Source organism: Varroa jacobsoni, unplaced genomic scaffold (assembly GCF_002532875.2).
Source record: "Varroa jacobsoni isolate VJ856 unplaced genomic scaffold, vjacob_1.0 scaffold_1292, whole genome shotgun sequence".
Classification (NCBI taxonomy): Eukaryota; Metazoa; Arthropoda; class Arachnida; order Mesostigmata; family Varroidae; genus Varroa; species Varroa jacobsoni.
In genome coordinates, this window is record NW_019214194.1 from 110,059 (window position 1) to 133,569 (window position 23,511).

Genomic DNA, 23,511 nt, shown 5'->3' on the forward strand with positions numbered 1-23,511 from the left:
GAAATCGTTCATATACGAAAATAATATACGCAGTTAAAAATAAACCAAATTTGCTCACTGAAATTGAAATCAAGGAACATTCACCTAAATGTCGTTGCTCCGCCGTGCAACTACCTCAGATCCGCTATCGGGATTCCGGTAGCGTCAAACAGGCAATAAAACGCTCACAACTAGTTAACTGTTGAATTCAGCAAAGGATTAAGAGGAGCGTTCAAAGTCATGCGCTGAGATGACAGCTATGACGACAACGAATGTGATCAGCTCGGCCGTATGTCTGAGACTAAAGTGGCCGTTCATCAGGGGTTAGTGGAGTCGGTACGGTGCGTCTCTCGTCTTAAGTCCGTTCAGCAGTGGAACTTTATCAGACGTCGTTTTTACCCCTAAAAAGGGGTTCCTCGTTGAAGCAAGGCGATAAGCATACATTAGCCGCACCACTGGGCACACACTTTGATGTTAGACGTGTTTCGTTCAGAAAACTAGAGCTCTGCGCTGCTTAAGCAAAAGAGTCTTCGCGTTCTTGCACTGAAGAAAGCGCATTGCACGAGACATCCAAGAAGGTTGTAAATCTCAAGGCAATCCGTTCATCGTCACACGTTACCTTAAATAATTCTACCTTTTGCCTATTCGCTCTCTAGAAATCTCTGCAAACGCCGCTGTAGGGCGGACAGCGATCAGCTGGAGTCGAATAAGAGCAAGAATTTACGAGTCGATGAAAAGTCCCGTCGCCCCCCTGCTTTCTATTGACGTCGAACCAGCTCCAAAGAGAAACTGCTCCTTTTTCGGTCAACGTCTTTGTTGTTTATTGTTCATATGCTTGTAAGGCTTTTAAGCTAATCCAATCAGATATCGAAAAGGCATATAACAGAATACGGAATAGTATTTTTTGTATTGTAAGCTGGCTTAGCAATGAAAGCAGATGATCGTTCCGCCTCATCTATAAAACTAAGCTTTTATTTGTAAACTCATTTGCTCTATGCTCGTCAACCGAAAAATTAGCTGATGACATAACTTCAGAACTCTACGGCGAAGAGCTTCCCAAGAAACCAAATTACCAAGATAGGTTTTTAAACATATGAGTTTTCAATATATGGTCAATGTTTGGGGGGAATAATTATAATAAATTGTAATAACTATATTATCATCAATTGACTGAGACTGGCACACGGATTAGGAACTATTTACCATTATATATTTGACAGACTACTTTTTCGGGTGACAGCTTATGATGTTATTACCTTTCGACTTTTACGAACAACTTTAAGCAAGCGTCGAAGACTTTGTAGCAAGCTAACAGTGGAGAGATATGTGTTAGGTTCCAAATTGCGTAAAATTTGTTTGCCGCGCAACTAAAGTTTTCTGCTTTCAGCTTCTAGCTTATAGACGCTAGAAGTTGATTATTGCTCTTTAGTAAAATACGCTTACCTACATATTTTATCTATACCTACGTAAATGTCTGATGCTTTCATGCGTTTGTCTGGCTCTTCATATACTTATTTTATATACGCAACATAGATATAGTTAGACACGCTTCGTATTTGCAGGACCTGCTGTTCGACAAAAGTCAAAAACGATGGCAAAAACGAATAGTAGAACCTGAGCGAAGTCAAACAGTTCAAATGTTCTGCTTAACTGGCCGCTGATATGATACTGAACTAGTCCTAAGGGGCCATTGTAACAGTTGTTGTTGGTGGTGGCGGCCATTTATTGTAAAGCCGCCATGGGTGAAGCGCTTGCTCACCTGACTTGGCCTGGGACGATAGTGCTGCTGTCATTCATTCACTCCCATCGATGCTACGCATTCATTCCTAACAACTATTGCTGTTGACCTCCATCGTGGTGATGGTTGAGAAGCACGCCCTCTAATGTGCAAACCTGTCATGCAGCTATCAAGCCGAAATGTAAACTTTGCCGAGCTGATTCTATTGAGTTCATTGAAATTCTCCGAATCACCAGGTTGTGGGATAGCGACTACATAGCGTTTCATAAAATTATTAATTGCTGAGTGCGGCATTTGACCTGAAATAGAAACAAAATCATCTGACATGTGTAACGCGGAAAGAGTGTTTGGCTCGTGATGGCGCTGCCATCGACGTGCCAGGACGACCGGACGTATGACTGACCGATCACCATGAATATCCCACTAACTGCACTGGACATCTCTAATGGCTTAAGAAACTTTGAGAAAAATTAATTTCACACGCAGAGACACTGATATTACGGTCCATTTAGCTACTTTGCTAGTGACAGCTATTATTAATGCGACTATATCGTTGTGATACTACCTTAAAATTATCATCGTATCTAGTTTTTATTATTGTGTCTTATAGCTTTGCGTACCTCCTATAAATGCAGTGATTTCCAGTGACGTGCGGTTTAAGTGGCAACAGATAAACGGCCATAAAATAAAATTAGCTATTATTGTATAGTAATGTCCTGACAGCGTCCTTGAATGGTGATGATTATTCGTTTTTAGTGAGCGAGTTTAAATTGTGCACGAATGTGCTTCTAGGTTGTTTGTTTGTTTATTTATCAATACAGATATCAAGCACGAAGAAGGACCGTGAATATACATTCTGTTACAAGTAATTAACGGTATCGCAAGAATAACGATAATGGAACAGATCCAAATCGAGCTGAAAGTTTAAACATATCAAGTAATGTTAAAATGCCAGAAGCAGAAGAGAATAATGCTTAAATCGATGCATCCCATTGTACCAACAGATTCATTGACCCGAAGCGCTAAACGATAATCATAGCACTGCGTCAGACAGAAGGCGCGCGACCTTTTCAACATATCTGAGTTTTCGCCTTTTCCATATCGACATCTTACGCTGTTTTTCTTGTTGGCCAATAAAGCATGTATCGCTAGTTCTGGTCAGTCATTTTTACCCCTTGCAAATGGTTTTGTACTCGCTGTCTTAGGCATCAGTTAGTAAAAGAGCGAGTTAGTTACGGTTGGATTGTAGTACAAATCTACGCTGATTTTTCACTTACTATTCTTCTTTCCCCGCCAACCCACAAATCATAACTCTGTACAGAAGTTACATTTTGCAACACTGAAACTTCTGCAGGTAGACATAATAGCAGGCAAGGCGTCGTCATCAATAGCCGCGAAAAGCTCACACCCCAAGTCATCGTCGCCCAATCGATTTCTGAGCTGAGCGCACGTTTAAATATACAACAGTTAAATGCTATTGCCACTGTAGTATGTCTCATGAGGTGGGGCTGGGGTATCTATGGAGTTTATCTTGGACGACAGTCAGCGACTTACTTGCTGAGACTAGCGTTTTTCAGACTCAATTTTGAATACATTACATTTCGGGACGCAAGACAAGCGACAGGACGCTAGGCCGATGCAGACATCGTAAGGACGGGTACCATTCGTCAACAACAGAAGAATCCTGTTCTTGTGGAAACCCGGGCTCCGGAGTAGCTGCGGAAGAAAAATCAACTCAAAAACACAAGAGGACAATACGGAGAGAAAAGAAACACACAGAAGGCAGAGGGGGAAGTTGAGATGCTTGACTGTGTCTGCACGTGTACATTAAGCTCCATAGGAAATAATGTCACAGCGAAGTGACTAACGTCCTCACCGTTTTAGAGTTTCGTAGCAGAGCACTTTGTCGGTATAGGGAGATACCGTGCCTGGGTGCTTTTATACCTACAAGAAGAGATGTAATTTAGAATGGAGACACAGTAGTGGCGAATCATAGGCTAAACGAAAGCAATGGTTCAAACGACGATGAACGACCCTCTAATGGATGGTCAAACACAATCGGTTTTGGTTGACATCGGTCTTGTTAAAGGTTTCTATGTTGGAATTTACCTAAAATGGCAGCGTATTACTAGCGCCAGTTACCTCACACTTGAGAGCGATTTTTTGCTAGATATCTGCCTCACATTTTCTGTTGAAGTAACAACGCATTGATATGCTTGTCCCGTGTGAGGGGTCGTAAGTAAAATTATTTCTGCTTCTGTTTGCTTAGCCTAACAACAACAACGATTTTGCTTTCAACGCTTCGCTAGTGCTGATTATTATTATTATTATTACTATATATAAAATCTATACGGTGGTGGGGATCGCTGAGCCATTGGGCGATATAGCCAGGAGTCGCCTAGTAAAATTCCGCCGTTTCTTTCAATAATATGCGGTGAAATAACGTAAGTTTAAATAATAAGCCTGTTTTGTTAGAATCTAATTTTAACTTGTGGCATTGGACCTATGTAGAGCGCTCTCTTAGTCGTTAAGGGGCTAATCCTACATAGATCTGACCGGAGCACAGCATAGCCGTATTTTAAGACACGATCCTTCCTACAGCAAAAACTATAATATAACCTCTAAGAAGTTTGCTGCACATTTTTATAAATTATGCCATCGAAATGCCATAAATTATATTTTTTTAAATAGAATTTTTATAAATTATGCCATCGAAAATCGAAACACGATAAAACTAATTTTTATTTTTTATTAAGAATTTCGAGGTCATGATCGCCTTGCTGTGTTTATGAACTGTTGCAAAATCTGATTGGTATCAATCGAATTTTCAGACCCGAATCGTAGGTAAATGTATCTACTTAAGCTAAATTGCCTGGACTAGGTAACTTTCGAATTGGTAACATGATAACAGGCGATTTCTAGTTGATTGGATACCCATTATTCGAACTTTGCTAGAGCAAACGCATTATTATTTTACCCCTTTCGATTTAAACGAAATCCATTCTGCCAAATCTGATTTTCTTTAAACGGTTATAGTCGTATCAACCATGAGAGCTCTTTTCGATCAAAGTTCTGCGGTGGCCCCATTTCCCAGTGGAACACGTCTACATATACATTTCGAGAATCGTCAGATTGTCATTATAAACCTACATTTATTGAAATTATATAATCTTTTGTTAGATAAATAATAGTACAGAAAGTCGTAGAATTTCCCGAAAATTTTGCCACAGAATAAATGTTTAAATAAATAGCTTTTACACAACTCATTTATCTAATGACAAATTTAGACATTTTCAAACTTGGAAGTTGATTTAGTTAGAACTAGAACATAAAAAAAATTATATAGTTTAATGTCTAAAAAAAGTAGTAGTCCAAAGAAGTAGCAGTGAAAACTTAGGTGTTCTCACACCCCTAAGACTTCTACCATATTGACTTAGATGAGCACCAAGTTAGCACCTCACACGAGCTTTGACTTAGTTATGGTCTACTGCAAAATTTGCCATTGGACAATATTTTAAGGATAAACAAGCTGACCTCAGCAAGATCATACTTTATTCTCTAAAGCCATTTGGTTTTAGCTCATCGATGATACATATTGATTTTAAGTCTTTGAAGGGACCTTGACACAGACGACATCATACCATGTTTTCAGGTTCTGTCCAATTTCGATAACACGTTAGCTGCTGAATAACCCCCGTCTAGGAAAAATCCGAATAGCCCATCCTTATCAAAAATCTAGCATTCAAGCTCAATCTGTATCGGTACATATCGACAATGCTGGGAATTTATCCAGATTATTTAGTATAATTGCTATAACATGAATATTTGAATAGCTTAACTCTATTACTAATCTTATCTCGCTATGGTATATACTATTTTTTTTTACATAGAGTAGATACAATACTGTACAAAAGAAGATTAATAAAAAGTAGGCGACATAAATAAAAAAAGACAGGCGACACGCTGAGAAAATTTCGAATTTGATTTAGAATCATCAAGTAATACGTGCATCAGTCAACACGTGCTTTTCTGCTTTCTGGAAAAATACATTACTGACAAATTATCTCTATCAGCTACGCCGGAAGCAGCGTGGAAATATTAATTCACGGCTACCAAATCTCCTTCTATGATAAGACTATTTCTTTATAACCATCAAAATTTGTATATCCAACAATTGTTAAATGATAAATCGTAAAATGGAGAGATATTTGGAACTTTTGGCTTATTAAATAGCTCTTCGTAGACTGGTGTTACCCTTCCATTTACACGGCATCGTCGGTAATATTTTGCATAACCACAAAGAAATACCATCGTCGACAATGGCGTATACAAATCTGAGGTCGCACACGATCAACCCACTTCGGTGTCTGTTTAACAGAAGCTGCCCACTCGGAGGCGGCCATGTATCGGGTTTCTGCTAAGCATCGAGCGAGGTTAGCCCACAACGCCTTAAGAAGGATAGGTTACTGCGTTTTTTCTTTTTTTTTTTTTTTTTTTTATGAAACGGGAGAGTAAGCCCGGGAAAGCTGTGCGTCTCAATACTCGTCGGATAAAATATAAATGCCATTTGTTCAAACATTCTAGATATCCAGTAGCGTAAGCCAAGGTATTACTGTTCCTTAACAAAGCAGTTAATGTTGCAACATAGTGTCTGTGAAGACTGAATTATGGGGTCGAACAAGCTTCGCTACGACACAGCAAGAAATTCAATTTATAAATATTTGTCTAAGAACACACTGAAGTGTATCGATGTTTCTAATGATACCGAGAACATGCAGACAGAATGTCTACCAGTGAGTATTCCTCACTGCTGGGGAGTTTCAGAATACAAAACAGTTTTCTGCTATTGCAGACATGGGAAAATATGCGAGGGTATCTGGTTAACTAACGGTGCAAGGAAATTATTTAGTTGAAAGTAATTTTCGAAACATTTTATTTAATACTCGAAGAACCACGTCGACTTCTTGGTCATTTTAGAAAAAAAAAAGAAAAAACAAATTTAATGTGAAAATGAAGACCATGACAGTTAAAATAAGTGTTCTGCTGGACAAAATGAGTGAAATCCCGACTTGCAAAGTACGAAAACCTAATTTCAGCTCCAATTCGGCGAATAGGTTTTTAATAGATACCCTCCATCACGTATTATTATTACATGTGTTCTTATTAGTGTGTCGCTCAAATACACTACACAGAAACGATACAAGTGAAGATAAATTTTGGGTTGGTCGTAAGTCAGATATTCAAGAATACAAAGGCTTAAGATGGTTAAAAAATGCGGAACGGTCTCAAAAATGCCGAAGCTTGTTTGGATGACTCAGTATTTGATACTATCCTCCATAAATATAGATACATGAATAAAATAATCCCTGAAAAAGAGACCAAGAAAATGCATAAAAATAATTTTCAGGCACGTTGATTAATTTTTGGGGGCTTTTATATCTAACTTTTATTAAAAATTTTTCATGAAAGTGACCTTTGAAAGCCCGCATAACAAAAACTGCCAATAATATAGATTGTCGATGCCGGGCAAAAAAGGAACCTTGTTTTTCCTATTTTGGTGATGGCTTTTCCAATGCGTAAAGATTGTATGATAGCTGAACTTCGATTAAATTCCGAAAACAACACAAATGTTTTTCGCCATAGCGAATTTATTGCTTGGTCCTAAAAAAAAGGACTTTTTTTTTGGCAAAAAAGGCATGTAAATGCATGCTTGCTAAAGTAAATAGGCCCTTAAATTAATTTGAATGACTTATCTCATTTATACTATTAGATAACAAACATCTAGAAACTGAGCTAGAATGACGATTTTCTAATCTAGCGTTCTAGCAGCTTCCAGAGAGCAATGTACTCGCCATTTGCGTTCACATATATAATTTTTTTAACTATGACTTCTCAAAACAAATCGATAGTGGATATGCTTGTTCAACAGTTATTCTTTTTAAGACATGGGAAGTTCCGTAGTCGCGCAGGTTAAGATAGGGAGAGGGTTAAAGCCAATGTTAGGTGTTTCTTTGCTCAATACAGGAAGTAATTCAGGCATAACGATGAGGTCCGGCGGTAACCAAACTGCGTGTTTTGTAGCCGTGAAAACGGTGTATGAGTGTCTTAAAGAATTGGAAATGGCGGACTGCATTGATTGTTGCATTTTCGGTGAGCAGCCGATGCTCCTGATGTCAACTGCAGACCTTAAATCCGAATTTCCTTGACACTACAACTGAATTCGAAGCCATTCTCTCCGGTCTTTCTCCGGTTGGCTTTAGAGACTGACTCACACCTTATGTATGGCGATCGTGTGCTACAGGCGAATTTTTCCTTGATTAAAGTTCCGCATGCGTAAACTTGAGCTTTAATTTTTAGGTCTAAAAGATACATTTCTGTTGAGCCCATTTTTTCGAAAATCACCGATTTTCATTCACACGTACCTAGAGAACTGAGGTATCTACTGGCGAAATTTCTTCAATAGGCGGCATGTAGCTCAAAATTTATTCAATTTCAAAACCCGTCGATTTTTCACAGCCTCACAATCACGAAATCACAATCATGGGTCAGAATTGACCGTGGCTAATGATTTATTCCGAGGCTATAAACGAGCACAGTAGTTACACAGTTCAGCTGAGTTGGCTGTATGGAGAAAGCCGCGAATTGTTATAATTCCTATTTATTTTTCGATAAAAACCCAACTACTGAAAGCCCGTATATGCCTGAACGACCGACATTGTTGGCGGTAGTCGTGAAATTTTTGCTAAAAAAAAACCTTGTGCTGATCACCACTTCCGAACCATTGCTGTGTTGAAACTTCGACACATTTTGAGAGTTGTCTTCTGGAAAAAGAGAGGGCTGAGGCGTAGGGCAAGCCTTTCTCTTACGGGAAAATTCAGAACCATAGTTCTGACATATCGGACTTCACCAGTAAACAGTTTAAAACCCTAATTTCCTAATGACATTGACAATTGTTGACGTTAGCAACAAACTCATCTATGAAAAATAATTCACTTATTTTAGTTATTTATTCCCTATATGATTGTCATAGACTATGCCACTTATCCAATATCTTGTTCATCTCAAAACTTCTTTATGAAAAAAAGTCCGCCTTCACTCAAATGAGCATCTAGTGAGATGTCCGCCATGATAAGTTCATATATCATTGCCATTGTATTCTCACAAACCCACTATAAAATGAGAGCATCGTTGGCTAAGTGAGACATATGGGTGAATATGCTACTGGTAGGTCCATCTTTTTCTCTAACTGTCTCTTTTGTTAGTCTCCATCATTTCTGGTCTATTCCATTCAAATTCTAGACATCTCACTGGCTCACGAGCTTTCGTTTCCACGTTCAGTTTTTCATTGCTCGTCATAAGCTACCATGTTTGAGTCGAGTTGTTTTTGTACGTCATCGTTTATGCAAGCTCCGTTTGCGTACTGGACGCTGGGGAATGAGCGGCGGAGGAGGGGGCAGGGGTGACACAACAAGAGAGGCCAAGATAGAATCTTTGAGAATACAGAAGACAACCGGATAGAATAAAAGACCGAGTCTTTGTTTGCAAACAACAACAGCAGTAGCAACCACTGGCTCAAATGACATCATCGGAGGAATGATGTCTTCTCGCGATATCTGAAATGTGGTCTACAGGACTTCGTAACAAACAGCCTTTTAATAAACTCGAGAAACAGTCCACTGAAGTTCCTCTTCGCAAGACGGAATACTAAGTTTGGTAAAAATTTGGAACTTTTTTTCCCACTTAACCCAGCACTGCCTTATAGTTTAAAATGTTCCAGAAGCGTTCAGTGCTCAAAGAAGTCATACGATCTCTGATAATGCTAGCAGATATTTCTCGCATAATGAAAAAGATAAAGTCTATATTAAAACAGTATTCAAACTATTCTTATGACTCAACAAATTAACTTTTAAATGCAGTTTACATATTTACCTGTATTATTACCAAAAGGTACCCGCCAGTATAAATTCAAGCTAAAGTACAGACGACGAAACGAGAGGAACAATGCTGTTAAAGACGTAAAGTCTACTTTAGCGAGAGAAAAATCGGATTGCGTTCCACTATTGTCTCAACAAACTTTCGTGGAGGTACAGCCTGCCCTGGCATCGTTGATGACGAAGACAAGTCGTTGATCTTCTAGAGAAAATGTTACCATCTTAGTAACGCTAGTTAACAAAAATGACCAGGAAAATTAATCCTAGGGACACTGAGACCTGTTTTTATTATTTGGTTGCTTTTGCTTTCTTTCAGTTAAGAAGAGAGATGTTATAGATGCTTGCCATATTGAAAATCTACAGCATTCTCATCACTACCACCTAGCAACTACGTATTTTCAGAGGTCTTGCCTCAAAAACGCTAGAAAATGTAAATTATTGTTATTATTATTATTATTATTATTATTATTATTACGCCTTTTCAGAATGCTATAAAATGGAATCGAATAAAGATAGCTTCTAGGGCAGAGAATCGAACTAGAAGTTTCAATGCGTAACTGTACAAAAACCGGGTTCTCTATCTGGAGTCAAAGAAACCAAAGCTCAATTCTGTAATAATTGAAGTCGAAAAAACTAACAAAGACGTTTCCAATTATCAAATAAAAGTTATTTCGACTTTACTGAGTAAGTTTTTCTTTCACGTGTTTATTTTCAATTTACATGCAGTGATTCTAATAGCAGTAGTAACAAAAGCAGCTTATTTTTTAATTTTAATTAACTTAAAACTAGTTGATATTGTTTGCCTAGGAAAGGGATCAGGCGATCAACCAAGATTATGAAATATCAACAAACTCACAGCGTAACATACTTAACGAAAAAGCAAGCACAAAAATTGTGGCGGTGATCGCCGTCAGCCAGCTCAAATGCAGACTTTTGTAGCACGAGCTAAAGGCTGGCCGCTTAACTCACCGGAGTGAGGGTTGCACGTGTGTGCTGTGCATGTGTATGGCATGTGTGTCTCCGTGTGCGCGTGTCTGTGAAAGTTTCGTCTGAGTGCGGTAACCTGTATTGTGAAGTTCTTATCGACCTAGAGAAGAAAAAAAATGAAGATTGGGTGGATGGGGAAGGGGGTGAACCCTTGAGCCCGATAAGGTACGGTGTAGATGCGCTTCTGTCACTCTGATTTAACCATATACATACATACATACATACCAAAGAGCACGATAGAAAACGAAGCCTCCATGTCTTCAGAAAATAGCATTACTTGTGAGGCAACTCCGGGTCGTGACCCCAAGACCCACATATGAACACCTACAAACTTACTTACCTACCAGCCTAACTATGCAGATCACTCACCACGCTTGTGTTCAGCACTAGTTCTACTACCAGTACTTCAGCGCAACAGTGTTCATAGTGGCTGATAGCACGTACCGTTCGAGAATTCTCGTTCCCTCGACCCTTCCCCCCCACCCCCGCCTGCCCGCTTCTCACTCTTTCTACCTTCACCTCCTTCCACCTGAGTCGCAACCCTGTGAAGTCTACCAGCGTACCACATATGTCACTAGCGCCATAGCCATCAGTGGCAGCAGAGCTGACGGCTCACCCTTGCAAGTTCCGACCGGAGATCCTGATGGACCAACCTGCTCTCCTTCTATCTCTCTAATCGCTAGCAGTTCATAGCAACTGGCACATTTCCTCTCACGTTAGGGTTTACGAAGTCTGAGTTGTGGCAGGGTATAGACCGGCGTAGCTGGCCGAGCGATGCGATCTTGAGACCGTGCGCTCGCGTCTACATTGCCACATATCGCCTCTCTTTTTTCTTTTTTTCTTCTTTTCCTTGGGTGCACTCGAAATGAGGCGCAGGACCGACAGCGGGCTGGCATAAGCCATTCAGGCTACTGGTATCGTAAGACATCAGCTCACTCAAGGCACAATGAAGTGTCGTCGAGCTTGTCTGCGTTGGCCGAGACTTGGTCCAGTCGGAAACCCGGCCAGTGCGTGTGGCTCGTGTGCAGAAGTAAGCTCACTTCTCCATGCACCTAATGATGCAGTCCAGGTCGACAGGTTTGCTTAAGCTGGGTAGCGCCAATGGAGGCTCACTAAATCCGTTTTGCACAGAACTGCAGTTAGTCGTGAGTTTCCTGGGTTGCTGAGCAGAGTCGTGTGAGTTGTCTGAACGAAAAGCGGGCAAATGCAGATTTAAAAAAGGTGCTTTTAGCAAGACTGCATCGGGGATGAGGGCCCGCACATTAGTCACTCCGCGGAGCAAGCACGGAATCTTGTTCAACGAGCAACTCCACTGGTTTCCAAGTCAGCCAGGTTAATGCACAGCTTTTGTACTAGCTTTGTTAATAGGATTTTAAGGATACTTAAGGAAATTGGCTTTTTTCTTCGAAGTACATCACAAGTACGTCGTTAAGAGCATCACTATCGAAAGGCCGCTACAACCGATTTGAACAGTTAACTACCTAAACCTTTCCTAGCCCAATAGTGTCCTCATCAGAGATACAACCGAGCAAATAATGTGTGTTTTGTCATTTAAAACATAGTACTAATACGATTCATCCTTCCGTTTTACCAAAATGTTAGAACCACACTGACAAAACGGGGGACTATTTTTCTCTACAGGACAAATAGAAATTTACGATTATACCTTGTTTATCGATTATTGCGCGTTAACAAATACACAAACTTTTATAACATATTGAGTAGTCATTGCTATAATTCCACATGCAGGAACATTTAATTCTATCAGTACATAGAACCGCCAAATAACTTCTAAATTTATGTTGCATTTTACACATCTCATTGCTTTAATGAGACCGTTTTAATTTTTGATTAAATTTGTATGAATAAAATAGAATATATATATATATATATTTTTTTTATGTATTTTTGTACTATAGCTACTTGTTAGGAGTTCGCACAATTGATCTGAAGTAATTTTGTTGATAAGATTTGTCAAATGATAAAATCTCAGACATTTCTACGTCCTCGGTCGCACACTAATTTCATGATAATGGTACCGTGCGAGAGTGCGCTCGTTACGCTATTTATGAAATTCTGTGTGTTGATCCTGACCAGGATCTTCTATTCGCTAAACAATGATGGATAGATCATTCTGGAGAACTCTTCTTCCGCAGATATCACATCGTTTATTAACATAGCAGTCCCTAAGCCCGTATAGTTGACACATGCAATGCGTAAATAAAAAAAAAAAAAAATCAAATACGCTGGTAAAACTTCGACTGGTTAAATATCTAGATGTTTACTCGTGCATATGGAGCGATGCACAACGCCTTCTGATGATGCAGAAAATGCCCCGTGTTGTATTTTTTACTTGCGTTTGCGGTGAAGTATAGAGAAATCCAAGCCCCCCTTGTTTCGTTTAATGACGTTACTATTATTATGGTATTTACATCGAGAATTAGCAGGCGTTCAATGACGTTGTTTGCTGAAAACAGAAATAAAAATCGTAATGAGAAGCCTGAAAAATCATCGGTACCTCCAGTGATGCTACAACGTATCAGTGTTGATTATATCTAGCGTTGCATTTATAGGCACAAAACAAATAAACCTTGGACATAGCACTGTCGTTATGTTATCCTCCCGTAAAGCACTTGGTAATCAGAATCAATAGTAAACTAAAGTGGATAATAATAGACCTAAACCTAGCGTCTTCCCAGATAAGCAGATTCCACAATTTGTGTGCAGTAAAGCATATACATTGCATATATCACAATGCCAATGACAACTTCCCTCCTTTTCTCTAAAACGCCCACATACTATCAACAAACTTAGGCGCAAAGCGTGCGGCCCGATATACTCTCCGCTGTACCGAAGAGTATTCACTATACTTATTTTTCGAGATATCGCACGTTTGATGGATTCTTTTCAACAGAACCTATATATTATCAACTATATATAGAATGTCTCCCTAGGTTAAAAACGCAAATTTTGCCTGCCTTACGTATTATGTACTCAACATATCCTATATATGTAAGTTTGCCTGACTATAGTCCATCTCTCTTGGGAGATCCCATCGAGGCTGAAGAACGTGTTTGGTACGAAATCAGTACTTCGTGAATTACTGTCTATTTCTATTATTGTTTGAATGATTGGTCCAGGCGTATTTTTTACTTAACCGTATACCTATCCTAGACGAATCCCTCTAAAAATGGTCATTCACGAGAAAGACTTTACATTATAAGCAACAGGGAATAAAATGTTTTCCGTAAATATTTGAAAACATTTGTTTGGCAATGTAAGTAGCGGAAATAGGAACCTTTACAGTGTGGCTGTACTGCGCAGTTGAAAGATTGATAAAGCTGTAGATTAACTTCAACTGCTGCGTGTGTATACAAATATACGCAACTATTCGTTTTTGTATTATATCATGCTAAAAAAGCAGCCTACTGCGGTTATTTGTAGTCTTCCTATGGTCTGGCAACGATAAGTAGTCGAACAGTAAGCGCGTCGACGACCTTCACGGCGAGGGTCAGGACTGCTACCCTCAACGATGACAAGGCATCCGTATAAGTTTCCGCGCAAAAGAATCAATTAAATTCACAAAACGATATGGCAGTCCAACGATATACGCAGCAAATTCTCGTGAACGCCGATCTGTTTCGAAAAAGAGAACCAGAAGATCTGTAGCACCTGAAAATGTTACATATGTATTCTAATAGTATTGCCTAGACAAAAGTTTACCGCATGGTCCACGGTGATAACAAAGTTGGGCGAAGTACCAAAAATGAAAAGTATGCTTTTCGGTTTTATGTCATTTTAGTCATCGCTTCTTTCTGTAACTGCATCGCTTCTATTGACTTATACCATCTTTCTTTTCATAGCCCCAAGCGCTTGCTTTCATCTTATGTTGAAAAGCAGAATGTCTTTAACATAAATTCTTACATTGTTGCTGCATACGAGCTTTTATGGATGTCGTGTACAATGACGTTTAAGGCGTTTCGATCTATGCGTTAATTACTTTCTGTTTTTAAACTGAACATTTGCAGAATCGAATCGTGCACTTTGGGTAGCTACCACTCTAGGAGAAACCGCACGTTTCGGTGGGGGGAGTCTAATGCCCCTTAAGACTTTCTCGTATCGGGTCGGCAAACTACTAGGAGCGGTTTTCTCATCCTCATAACCTGGAAAATTCTAGTAAACGTCACAAAGGAACTTTTAAGAGAGAGTTCCAACACGCTTGAGGATCAGTTAGTATCGAAACATGACTAGAATCAATAAACACTTAGTACAGCTGTCACCTATTGCATCAATCAGCGTGGTAGTAAAGCCCAGTTTCGTCCCGTGAGAGTATCATGTACAGAATAACCCCCCATTACTCGAATTTCAGCAAAAAAAAAGTGTTGATCTTTTGTTATGTATGCTAACGCATCATACTATCTGAAACAAATCTATTACCTGGCCTATGAAGATGAAACTATGATATTGTTGGTCCATAAACGGGTTTTTTTCATTGAACGTGGTTTGATTTAGGAAGGACATAATTGCAGGAAAGAGCTACAATTTAAGCAGGGACAGTTTTTGGGTGTTTGCACATATTCAGCTATCCACATGTCCTATTTAGTGAACTGCGGCTGTTGCAGGTAAAAAGATAACACATTGTTCATGATTACTTTGACATTGTCCCTTGTTTATGCTGTCCACGAATATTCCTCGGTCATTATCTGTTTTTCCACGTTAGCGGCATCGAACGGTTAGAAGAAAGCGGATGCAATGAGTTTTTTGTCAAGAGTAGAAGAAACGCACTTGGTAGCCAATGGATGCCATGGTGCACCCACACTAGCAATGGAGGTTCATTATATCTAACGCCCTGTGAGGTAACCAAACGAGCACCCACCATTGAAAAACGCAAAATAAGGAAGCTGAAATGAGCACTGTTGCTCGTAGCAAAATATTTCAATAACTCCTGAAGGACTGTTTTGTTAAGGTGTCCTCAGAAGGGTACAGCGGCCACCATGACATACTGCGTTTCGAAGTTACCTCTTTTATATTAGATTTGGATAAGAGCAGTCGAATTTTTCTAAAGGTATGGGCAGGCCTCATCTAATAATTTATAAACTTTATATTAGTTGATGTAATTAGCGACCTACTCATTTCTTTCATGGGTTGAAACAACATTTGTCTGAACTAACTTGATTGATGTGGCCTGTATCGCTAGCAACAGCATAAGTCATATCCAGAAACCTATAATAGGTATTAGGTTTATCCACATAATAAACATTTTGGTTGTATAAATTTGCGATGCGCCACTTACTTAAATGTCTGTTCAATGTATAAAAAATGTATGCTGTTATATTTAAACGGTGCCCTACATCAGTCCCTGCTCCAATGGGTACAACAGAAGAGGCTAATTAAATCTTTCTTTTTCGTTGACAAAATGTACGTCTTCATTCGGTGATAGTGAACACATTTAGAAATGCACATGATTCTTTTTTTATATGACCTACGAAAAGTAGACGGTACTTACTCTCCCAATCAGGCTACAGGATACGCATAATCTTACGTTCCACCACAGCCCGAGTCCTCTGTGTAGTCTCAAAATAAAATACACTTCTATTGTTTATCATACCTATCAATGCGATTCGTTGTTAAAAAAGAAGTCTAACAAAAGAAGGCAATCTGTTTGATGGTCAAAGGACAAATGCGCGCCCTATTCTAACTATACGAGCAACGTTAATTGGGCTAAGGATCTAAACAGAGCGCTATCGCAAAATATTGTTTCTTGATTCGCATATTGTTATATAATAGATAACTCTCATTGACGCGTTTCAAATTATCGACTTTTCAGCTCCTTCTAGTATAGACTACGTTGTTTAACCCACAGTGTTGATTTTAATCTAGTCTGAATAGAACAATACAAATCGGACAGCCTGTTAGGCTGATTTGTGGTGAAGCTTAGTAGTTCCTAAACGGACCTACCGATGTTAAACCCCAAACTGCACGCAAACGCGATCGGGAGCGAAGCTGGTAAGTAGACTTCGATTGTTGACCTTTACAATAGTACGCAAATAAAATACTACAGCAGTCTTCACTCATGGGTCGAATCGATACTCTCAGTGTCGCTGAAGGCGATTCTGAATAGAAGTTCGTGTGTCGTTAAATCTGTTTTTGTTTCTTATTATAATAGCCTGGTTGAAACTTACGAATATGCTGCAGTAACCTCGAACTTGCAATTTATCTGTGGTTAGAATATACAGTAAACTATCCATTTGTACAGAGGTCTGAATGCAACGCACGCAAGTTGGATTTTGCGTTTACGTCGCGGGACAGCTCGTGACTTTAAACAGCTTCTTTTTGGCATCAAACAGAAAAATATTAACAATTATATTGATTAGGTCGGCAACAAACAAGGTTTACACGACATCGAGTTGTGTTGTTGCAAACATCCCTTGTATTAAATGACAAATAAGATGTACATATTTATTCAGGTATGTATAAAAATAAATACTTCGTCGATTACCTTCACTGCATCCAGGCTGATTTCTTTTTTGGGGCAAAGCTAGCTTAAAAGCATTTTAAATCTAAAAGGCACTAAAAACTAAGACGAACAATTTGAATTTTCCGAAAATGCAACCCAGTGTTCACTTAGCACGTAAGAGAAGGAAGATACAACTGCTGCACTACATCACAAGCTGTGGTGATCGTAAGAGTCGAAAGTACCTTCTTCTCCCTGCAAGAGACGTTTGCCCCCCTTTCACAGTTATTAAGCCCCTATCGCCTGCCCGAAGATATTTCATTGGCGCGCGCGTAAGACCACAGCTGGCAGAAGCTGTGCCTATTTATGCTTCCGCTTGATTGTTCTGTTAACCATCCATTTGTAAGATAGTTGTTCCTATCACAAAGTCTTGCATTGCCACTGTGCAGAAACTCATAATTTCTGGCACAGAAAATCATTTTAAAAGTGCTACTTTTCGTAATGGTAATACTCTGACTGACCTGAAGTTCTACGACAGGATGCATACATTACTTGTTGTGATCCCTGCGATGATTGTGGCTGTTGGATGTTAGTGTTCTTATTTTTACGGATTTTTATCAATGTCGTTTAGTTAGAACACAATTGTAAAAGTAAGGTTTGCAAAAAGTAAGACGATTCAATAGTTTTTGTTTCTTAGTAAACGCTGAATTCTCCCTCATTTCATTAGGTCTTCAGCTTAATACTAACGCATTCGACCCTCAAAGGCTATTGTTATTGGAAATCATTTGAAGTGACGCTGTTTTTATGGCAAATCACAGTAATGAGAGATAGTAGTGGATGATCTCCGTGCATAGTATTTAAAATCTGCAGGTATCTGCATGGCCTTGCGTCGAAGCGCCGATTCAGCTATCTCGACTTTATCTATCTAGTGTCCTTTAACTAAAAACAAGGCGGCTCAGAAGTTTACTAAGATATATGCATATTTCGTTGTTTCAGCCAGGCCTTCATAGAAATGCTATGCATTTCGCTTAGATCCGCAGAATTTATGTTAAATTTTGCGTGAATTATATAGGCTTCATTAGAACAGCAATATCAATGCTTAGTTTTACGATAAGTGTTTAATACCAATGTGTCAGCACTTTGAATAGTGGCTCTTTGCCGTTGAAGTAGTTAACAACCAGGTACAGGTACCTCGCATGTGCATAGGCAAAAACTTCTCAAGTTGCTCATACTGATGTTACCATGGTCTCTTTAAAACTTCAGTGACCAGTAGAATCAACGTAACGAATAGAGTTCTTTTCTTTGTTTCATCTTCTTAGGATACAACGGCTTAGAAAGTCTGAAACGATCGAAGTTTGCATTTCATGCACAGTCAGATTTAGTACCAATGTACACATACATCTAGCAGTTGTTATGGCGTGCGGGCAAAGTTATAAGAAATCAGATATCTCTTTTAAATTTAAAAAACTACGCAGTTTTTTGCTAGCTGTTAACAATATAGAACTCTGTAAAAGAATGCTAAGTATGTATATGTATTTTGGCAAGTTCTTTTTTACGTAGATTCAACGTTGTAACAGTGCCAAATTGGCCCCAGAGGTTCAAACTGCTACTTTATTGCTGACTGTAAGAGAGTGGCTAACAGGTTAACCAATAATTGAGTACAGAAGCATGATTGCCTACCGGTGCTCAAGATTCATATACGATTCTTTGTACTTTCTTCTATTGTCCAACACCACATTTGTAACGTAGTCAGAAATACTCTATTGAATCAGAGGTCATTTTGTTGCGTCTAATGCGTCCAGATGCTTACATGCATTACGATCATAGATTATTTAAGGAGTATTTATTTAAAAAAACGGATCTTTTCATTCTAGCAATGAGTGTTCTTACTTATTTATTCCCGTCTGATTTGGAAGAGTTTCATGTGGATCTAGAAAAAACGACAAGACGGAACGAGTAACGAAATCTAGAGTACTTGTTTAAGATAACACTTGCTGCAACAGCTTGAGCCGTTAGAGCTTAAAAATAAACATCAATTTGATTTTTTATTACAAATTAAGTGCTTTTATTCGGGCCGTACAAAGGCTCATGTGGGCATCTGCGTTAACATATTTAAGCACTCCAATTATCCGAACTACGAAAGCCCCACCCTCAAAAATGCTAGATTTTTACTCAGACTGTCAGAATAACAGCCGACGACATTCCTTTTTTCCATACCTGTTGGCGATAAGGTAATTTCAATTCAAACCATAAAACTATAAATCCTAAATATAAATCCATTTGTTTCATCACAAAACAAAGGAAATCTTGTGTAAGTGCAAATGGCTATCATAATCGGTTATCAACAGTGGCGCATTATACCTACTGCACCCTATTACAGTGGCGTGTGATCCAGACGGTTTCCGCCGTGACTCAGGAACTTGTGATCGGAAATTTCACCAAGATCTTCAAAGAACGGGATTTGATCTTCAAACCAACTATGACTGTTGGTATGTATAACACCATTCTATGTACTGAAAAAGGTTGTGTTGACTTTTTTGATGACCTTTGATTTGATAATGCAGTAGATTCGCGATAATTGGTGGAAGGTTTGTGCAGCGTAAAAAAATATATTTAACTACATTGTTTTGTAAAAATATCTTTAAATCGCTTTTATTTCGAGCCACGTACAACGTTAACTAAACAAAAAGAAGCACAACTTAAGAGCGATCATCGACTTTCCTATACATAACTATTCCTTTCCTATACAGATTCCTAAAAGGAATAGTTAACATTAACAATGGGGAACAATGCCATTACGATTTTTGCAGTCCATTCCATCAAATGGTTGAGTGCATGAAGCTCGCGGCCCGCTTTAGCGACTGCGGCAAGGAACGGCTCCACATTGAAGAGATCAAAAGACTGAGAAGGTCTCAAGGCCTGACAAGACAACATTGTATCGAAGGAAAGGAGCTGTGTAAACTTAATCTGTACGAAATTTAAAGTACTACACCGTTTCTCACAAACTGGATGAATAATTCGACCACATATGCTAGTTGCATTGATCCTTCGCTACAAATTGCGACAAACTGACGACGAATTAGATCTTCTTCAATAGACAAACTAACGCATTTTACGAAATCTTTCTTTATCACATGGGATATCTGCTATACCAACGCATCCTGTAGCAGCAAAATCGCACTAAAAAAAGCTCGTGCTGCGCGTAATCTTTCTAGTAATCTAGAATTTGGTAGATGTTTTTTCAAATCACAGTCATACGAACAGTAGGAACATCGTCGAATGAACAGGTAGGGGATGAGACTATACATTTCCAAAGATCTGTAAAATTGTTGTAGAAATGAAACAACTGCATGAGCAGTAGATCGAAATAATTACGAACTCCATAGCCATCACTCCTAAATGCCGTTACGTTCGCCAGCCTCCTGCTTACAAGATAAATTAGCTAATTATTAAATTATTACAAAACAAAGCTATTGTTTTAAATACTAAATAGACCGATATTTTAAATTAGTAGTGGGTCAGCTAGCGGGTGCTTTATATTTCTTCCGGGAGCCTTATCGAACTTGTGGAAGCTAATATAATGTCTACTTTATATACTTGGTTGGATAAAACGTAAAGCGTTTCTTGGCATGGAGTAGCTTTTTATGGAACAAACTGGAGGCCCTGTATATGGCGCCGAATCCTAGTCGAGCCAATATGTTTATATGGATACTCAATATATGATGCCCTGTTTTTCTTCAAATACAAAATTTTAGATACAAATACAATTCTGAGGGTTTCACTAAGACAGTATATTATTAAAGTGTCGTCGGACTTGTGAGCCTCATTACTGCTGCCACACCCCGAAATGTTACGAAAGTTTACCACGCATTGTCCTATTGTAGTAGGAATAGTACCGTTTAATGGCACTGATACATTTTTACGCTTCATGAATCGCTTCAAGCAAGGCATTTTAAGATGCTTTCATACGGGTACATAGGGCTCGTGGGCTTGATAACCCAAACAACAAATAATGTGATGCACGCAAGAATATAAAAGCTTAGTAAAACATATCAGATGTTTATGTAGTATACGGCAACTGCATTATTACGAAATTAGTACTGCTGTACCTTCTGTAAACCCTGTAGCAACGATAATCGCTTTTAGGTAGCTTGTCTTAGATATATCTGTGATTTACGAATGGAGACGTTCGTTTATCCATATACTCGTCTAATGTTTAGCTTCCCAACCTTGGTAGCTTCCTAACTTTTTCTTCGTAACGCGTGATCCTGAAATTGTTCGATAAAGGAAATTGTTCCGATAGGAAGCCTTGTTACAGCCGCAAACCCGCCAAAGTTCTAGTAAAGTTTACACTAGTTGACAGCCAGCGTTATTCACTAGAGTAACGTGTGGCTCATTGAAAAAGAGTTCGTGTCAAGCGCTCTTAATACAAACAATACTCTGCTCAAATTGGTCAATAACATAATCGAAGGAGAAATTTGTGTAGCGCTTTTTTTTATGGGAAATTCATAATTAATATTGCTGTTAAAATAAAACCTCGAGCACGCCTATCATCGTAGCACATAGGACAGAATCACGCTACTAATAATGCTACAACAAGCCCAGCAAGATCAGATTGTTCCCCTCAGATAAAGTCAAAAATGAAGAGAAGTGAATATTCGTCGTGACTACTACTTACAAATATTAACGGTAACAAAAACTACTAAAAAGTAACAAATATCAATGTGTTCCCTCTGACACCTACAAAAGCCGCTTCCATGTTATACAAACAAGTCACTTAAATTTTCTACAAAAGACAGGCAAGTACATATGGTCAACCCAAAGAACTTTTTTAAAAGACACTTCCAGTCATCGCCAGAAGAATGGCTAAAATTACAAAGATTATTAATGTTTTTCTTGGAAAATAAACGCTTGTTGCTTATTTAAATGTTTTAGGTGCACTTTAGAACTACAGCTGTGATCAGGACAAACAACTACCAGGTCAGATTAATGGAAACATATTTTTGTCCGAAACTTGTGCAGAAAAGTTATTAAAGGTTGCTTAAGCTAATACAGTCCCATGAAGTCCGCGGCAAGGAGCTGAAGCTTTAAATTTGTGGAATTGCGCTACTCGATCCTGAATATCTACTTTTACCTATAAATAAATATATATACCAAAATAAAATACAATAGGATAGAAAAAGTTGAAATTATAACTCCTACTACATGAAGCAGGCAACAGTTGGACACGGCTGAAGACATCAATAGCATTGTCAACGGGAAGCAGGAAAAACCTCGTGCAAAGTTCCCAGCAAAAGCAACTGAAAGGGTTGACTAAGCTGTGTGCTGTGGAAAAATGATTTACTAATTTCATATTAAAATATATTGACTTACAGGCTCTAACAAAAACAAGAAAAATGGGAAAAGTAGATGAAATTTCAAATAATACAATAAACAAGCCTACGCAAGAACACGCATTACTCGATTATTCTAATTAACTTAGATACCACAAAATTTTATCGTAGCCTTAGCCATGAATTGCTTCAATCCACATATAATATAAGCGTTAGTACATATCTTTATATGAAAACAGACGTAAGGAATATCCTTAACAACATCATCCTACCAAATTAGGAATGAACGTCGAGACAAATACAATATATAGACAAATAAGGAACAATTTATATAATAAAAACAACGTATTTGCTTGACCGTTTATTAAATTTACGTACTTCTAGCTGCTGTTCTTCCTTTGTGTATTTCCGTTATGTACGCAATGTTGGCATTATTTGTCCCCTATTACTAGCTTCACTTTTTTAGGTTTGAAATTTCAAACTCGTTATCTTTTGTTACAGTACAATTGTTTTCGATGTCAAATGTGAGTGTGTATTTGTTTATGTTTTGACAGATGTGACGGTATTATGTAATCGCATTCAGGTAAATAACCTCTACATACAAATCTGGCAACTTCTGTCAACCGTCCCTATTCGATATCTTGGCCCCTTCCTTTCCCGCGTCCAAAATGTCGGTTCCATTCCGTTTTCAAAAGTACCCAAGTCGGCTTGTCAACGTACGTGAAACGAATCAACAATGACATCATTTTCGGTCCCTTAGTAATGTGGCACCCCCACTTTACTCAGTAGAGTATCTTCATCGCCTCCTAGCTTCGTTCTCGAAAGCAACTAATTTTATGTCTGTTACATCCCGCTTGTATGTTCATTTCAACAATATATATTCGTTTGTAGAAAACAATAATGGAATATCTTCGTATCATCACCGTTTTTTCAGTATCAGCATTATCACTACCGCACATCGATCACTCACTCTGAACAACTGATCCTATAGGTGGTAGCTTCCACCCTCCTGCCTCCTTCCTTTTGCTACCCGTTTACAACCATTAATCCATATTCCACACACACACACACACACGCTCGCACGCACAC

The 23,511-nt window shown here is 38.7% G+C and overlaps 1 protein-coding gene and 1 long non-coding RNA gene across 2 annotated transcripts; one reads left to right on the forward strand and one right to left on the reverse strand.

The window, feature by feature from the left end:
• Positions 1–12,767: 12,767 nt before the first annotated feature.
• LOC111268485 (uncharacterized) lies at positions 12,768–16,127 on the reverse strand. The gene is made up of 2 exons (XR_002685256.2): positions 15,073–16,127; positions 12,768–13,102 (listed from the first exon to the last, which is right to left on the reverse strand). It is a non-coding gene; the product is annotated as an uncharacterized LOC111268485 (long non-coding RNA).
• Positions 16,128–17,403: 1,276 nt separating this feature from the next.
• On the forward strand, positions 17,404–22,545 carry LOC111268486 (uncharacterized). The gene is made up of 3 exons (XM_086971714.1): positions 17,404–17,677; positions 19,470–19,578; positions 19,900–22,545. The coding sequence occupies exons 1-3, from the start codon at positions 17,629–17,631 to the stop codon at positions 20,069–20,071; spliced, it is 330 nt and encodes a 109-aa protein (XP_086827840.1). The 5' UTR covers positions 17,404–17,628; the 3' UTR covers positions 20,072–22,545.
• The last annotated feature ends 966 nt before the right edge of the window (positions 22,546–23,511 follow it).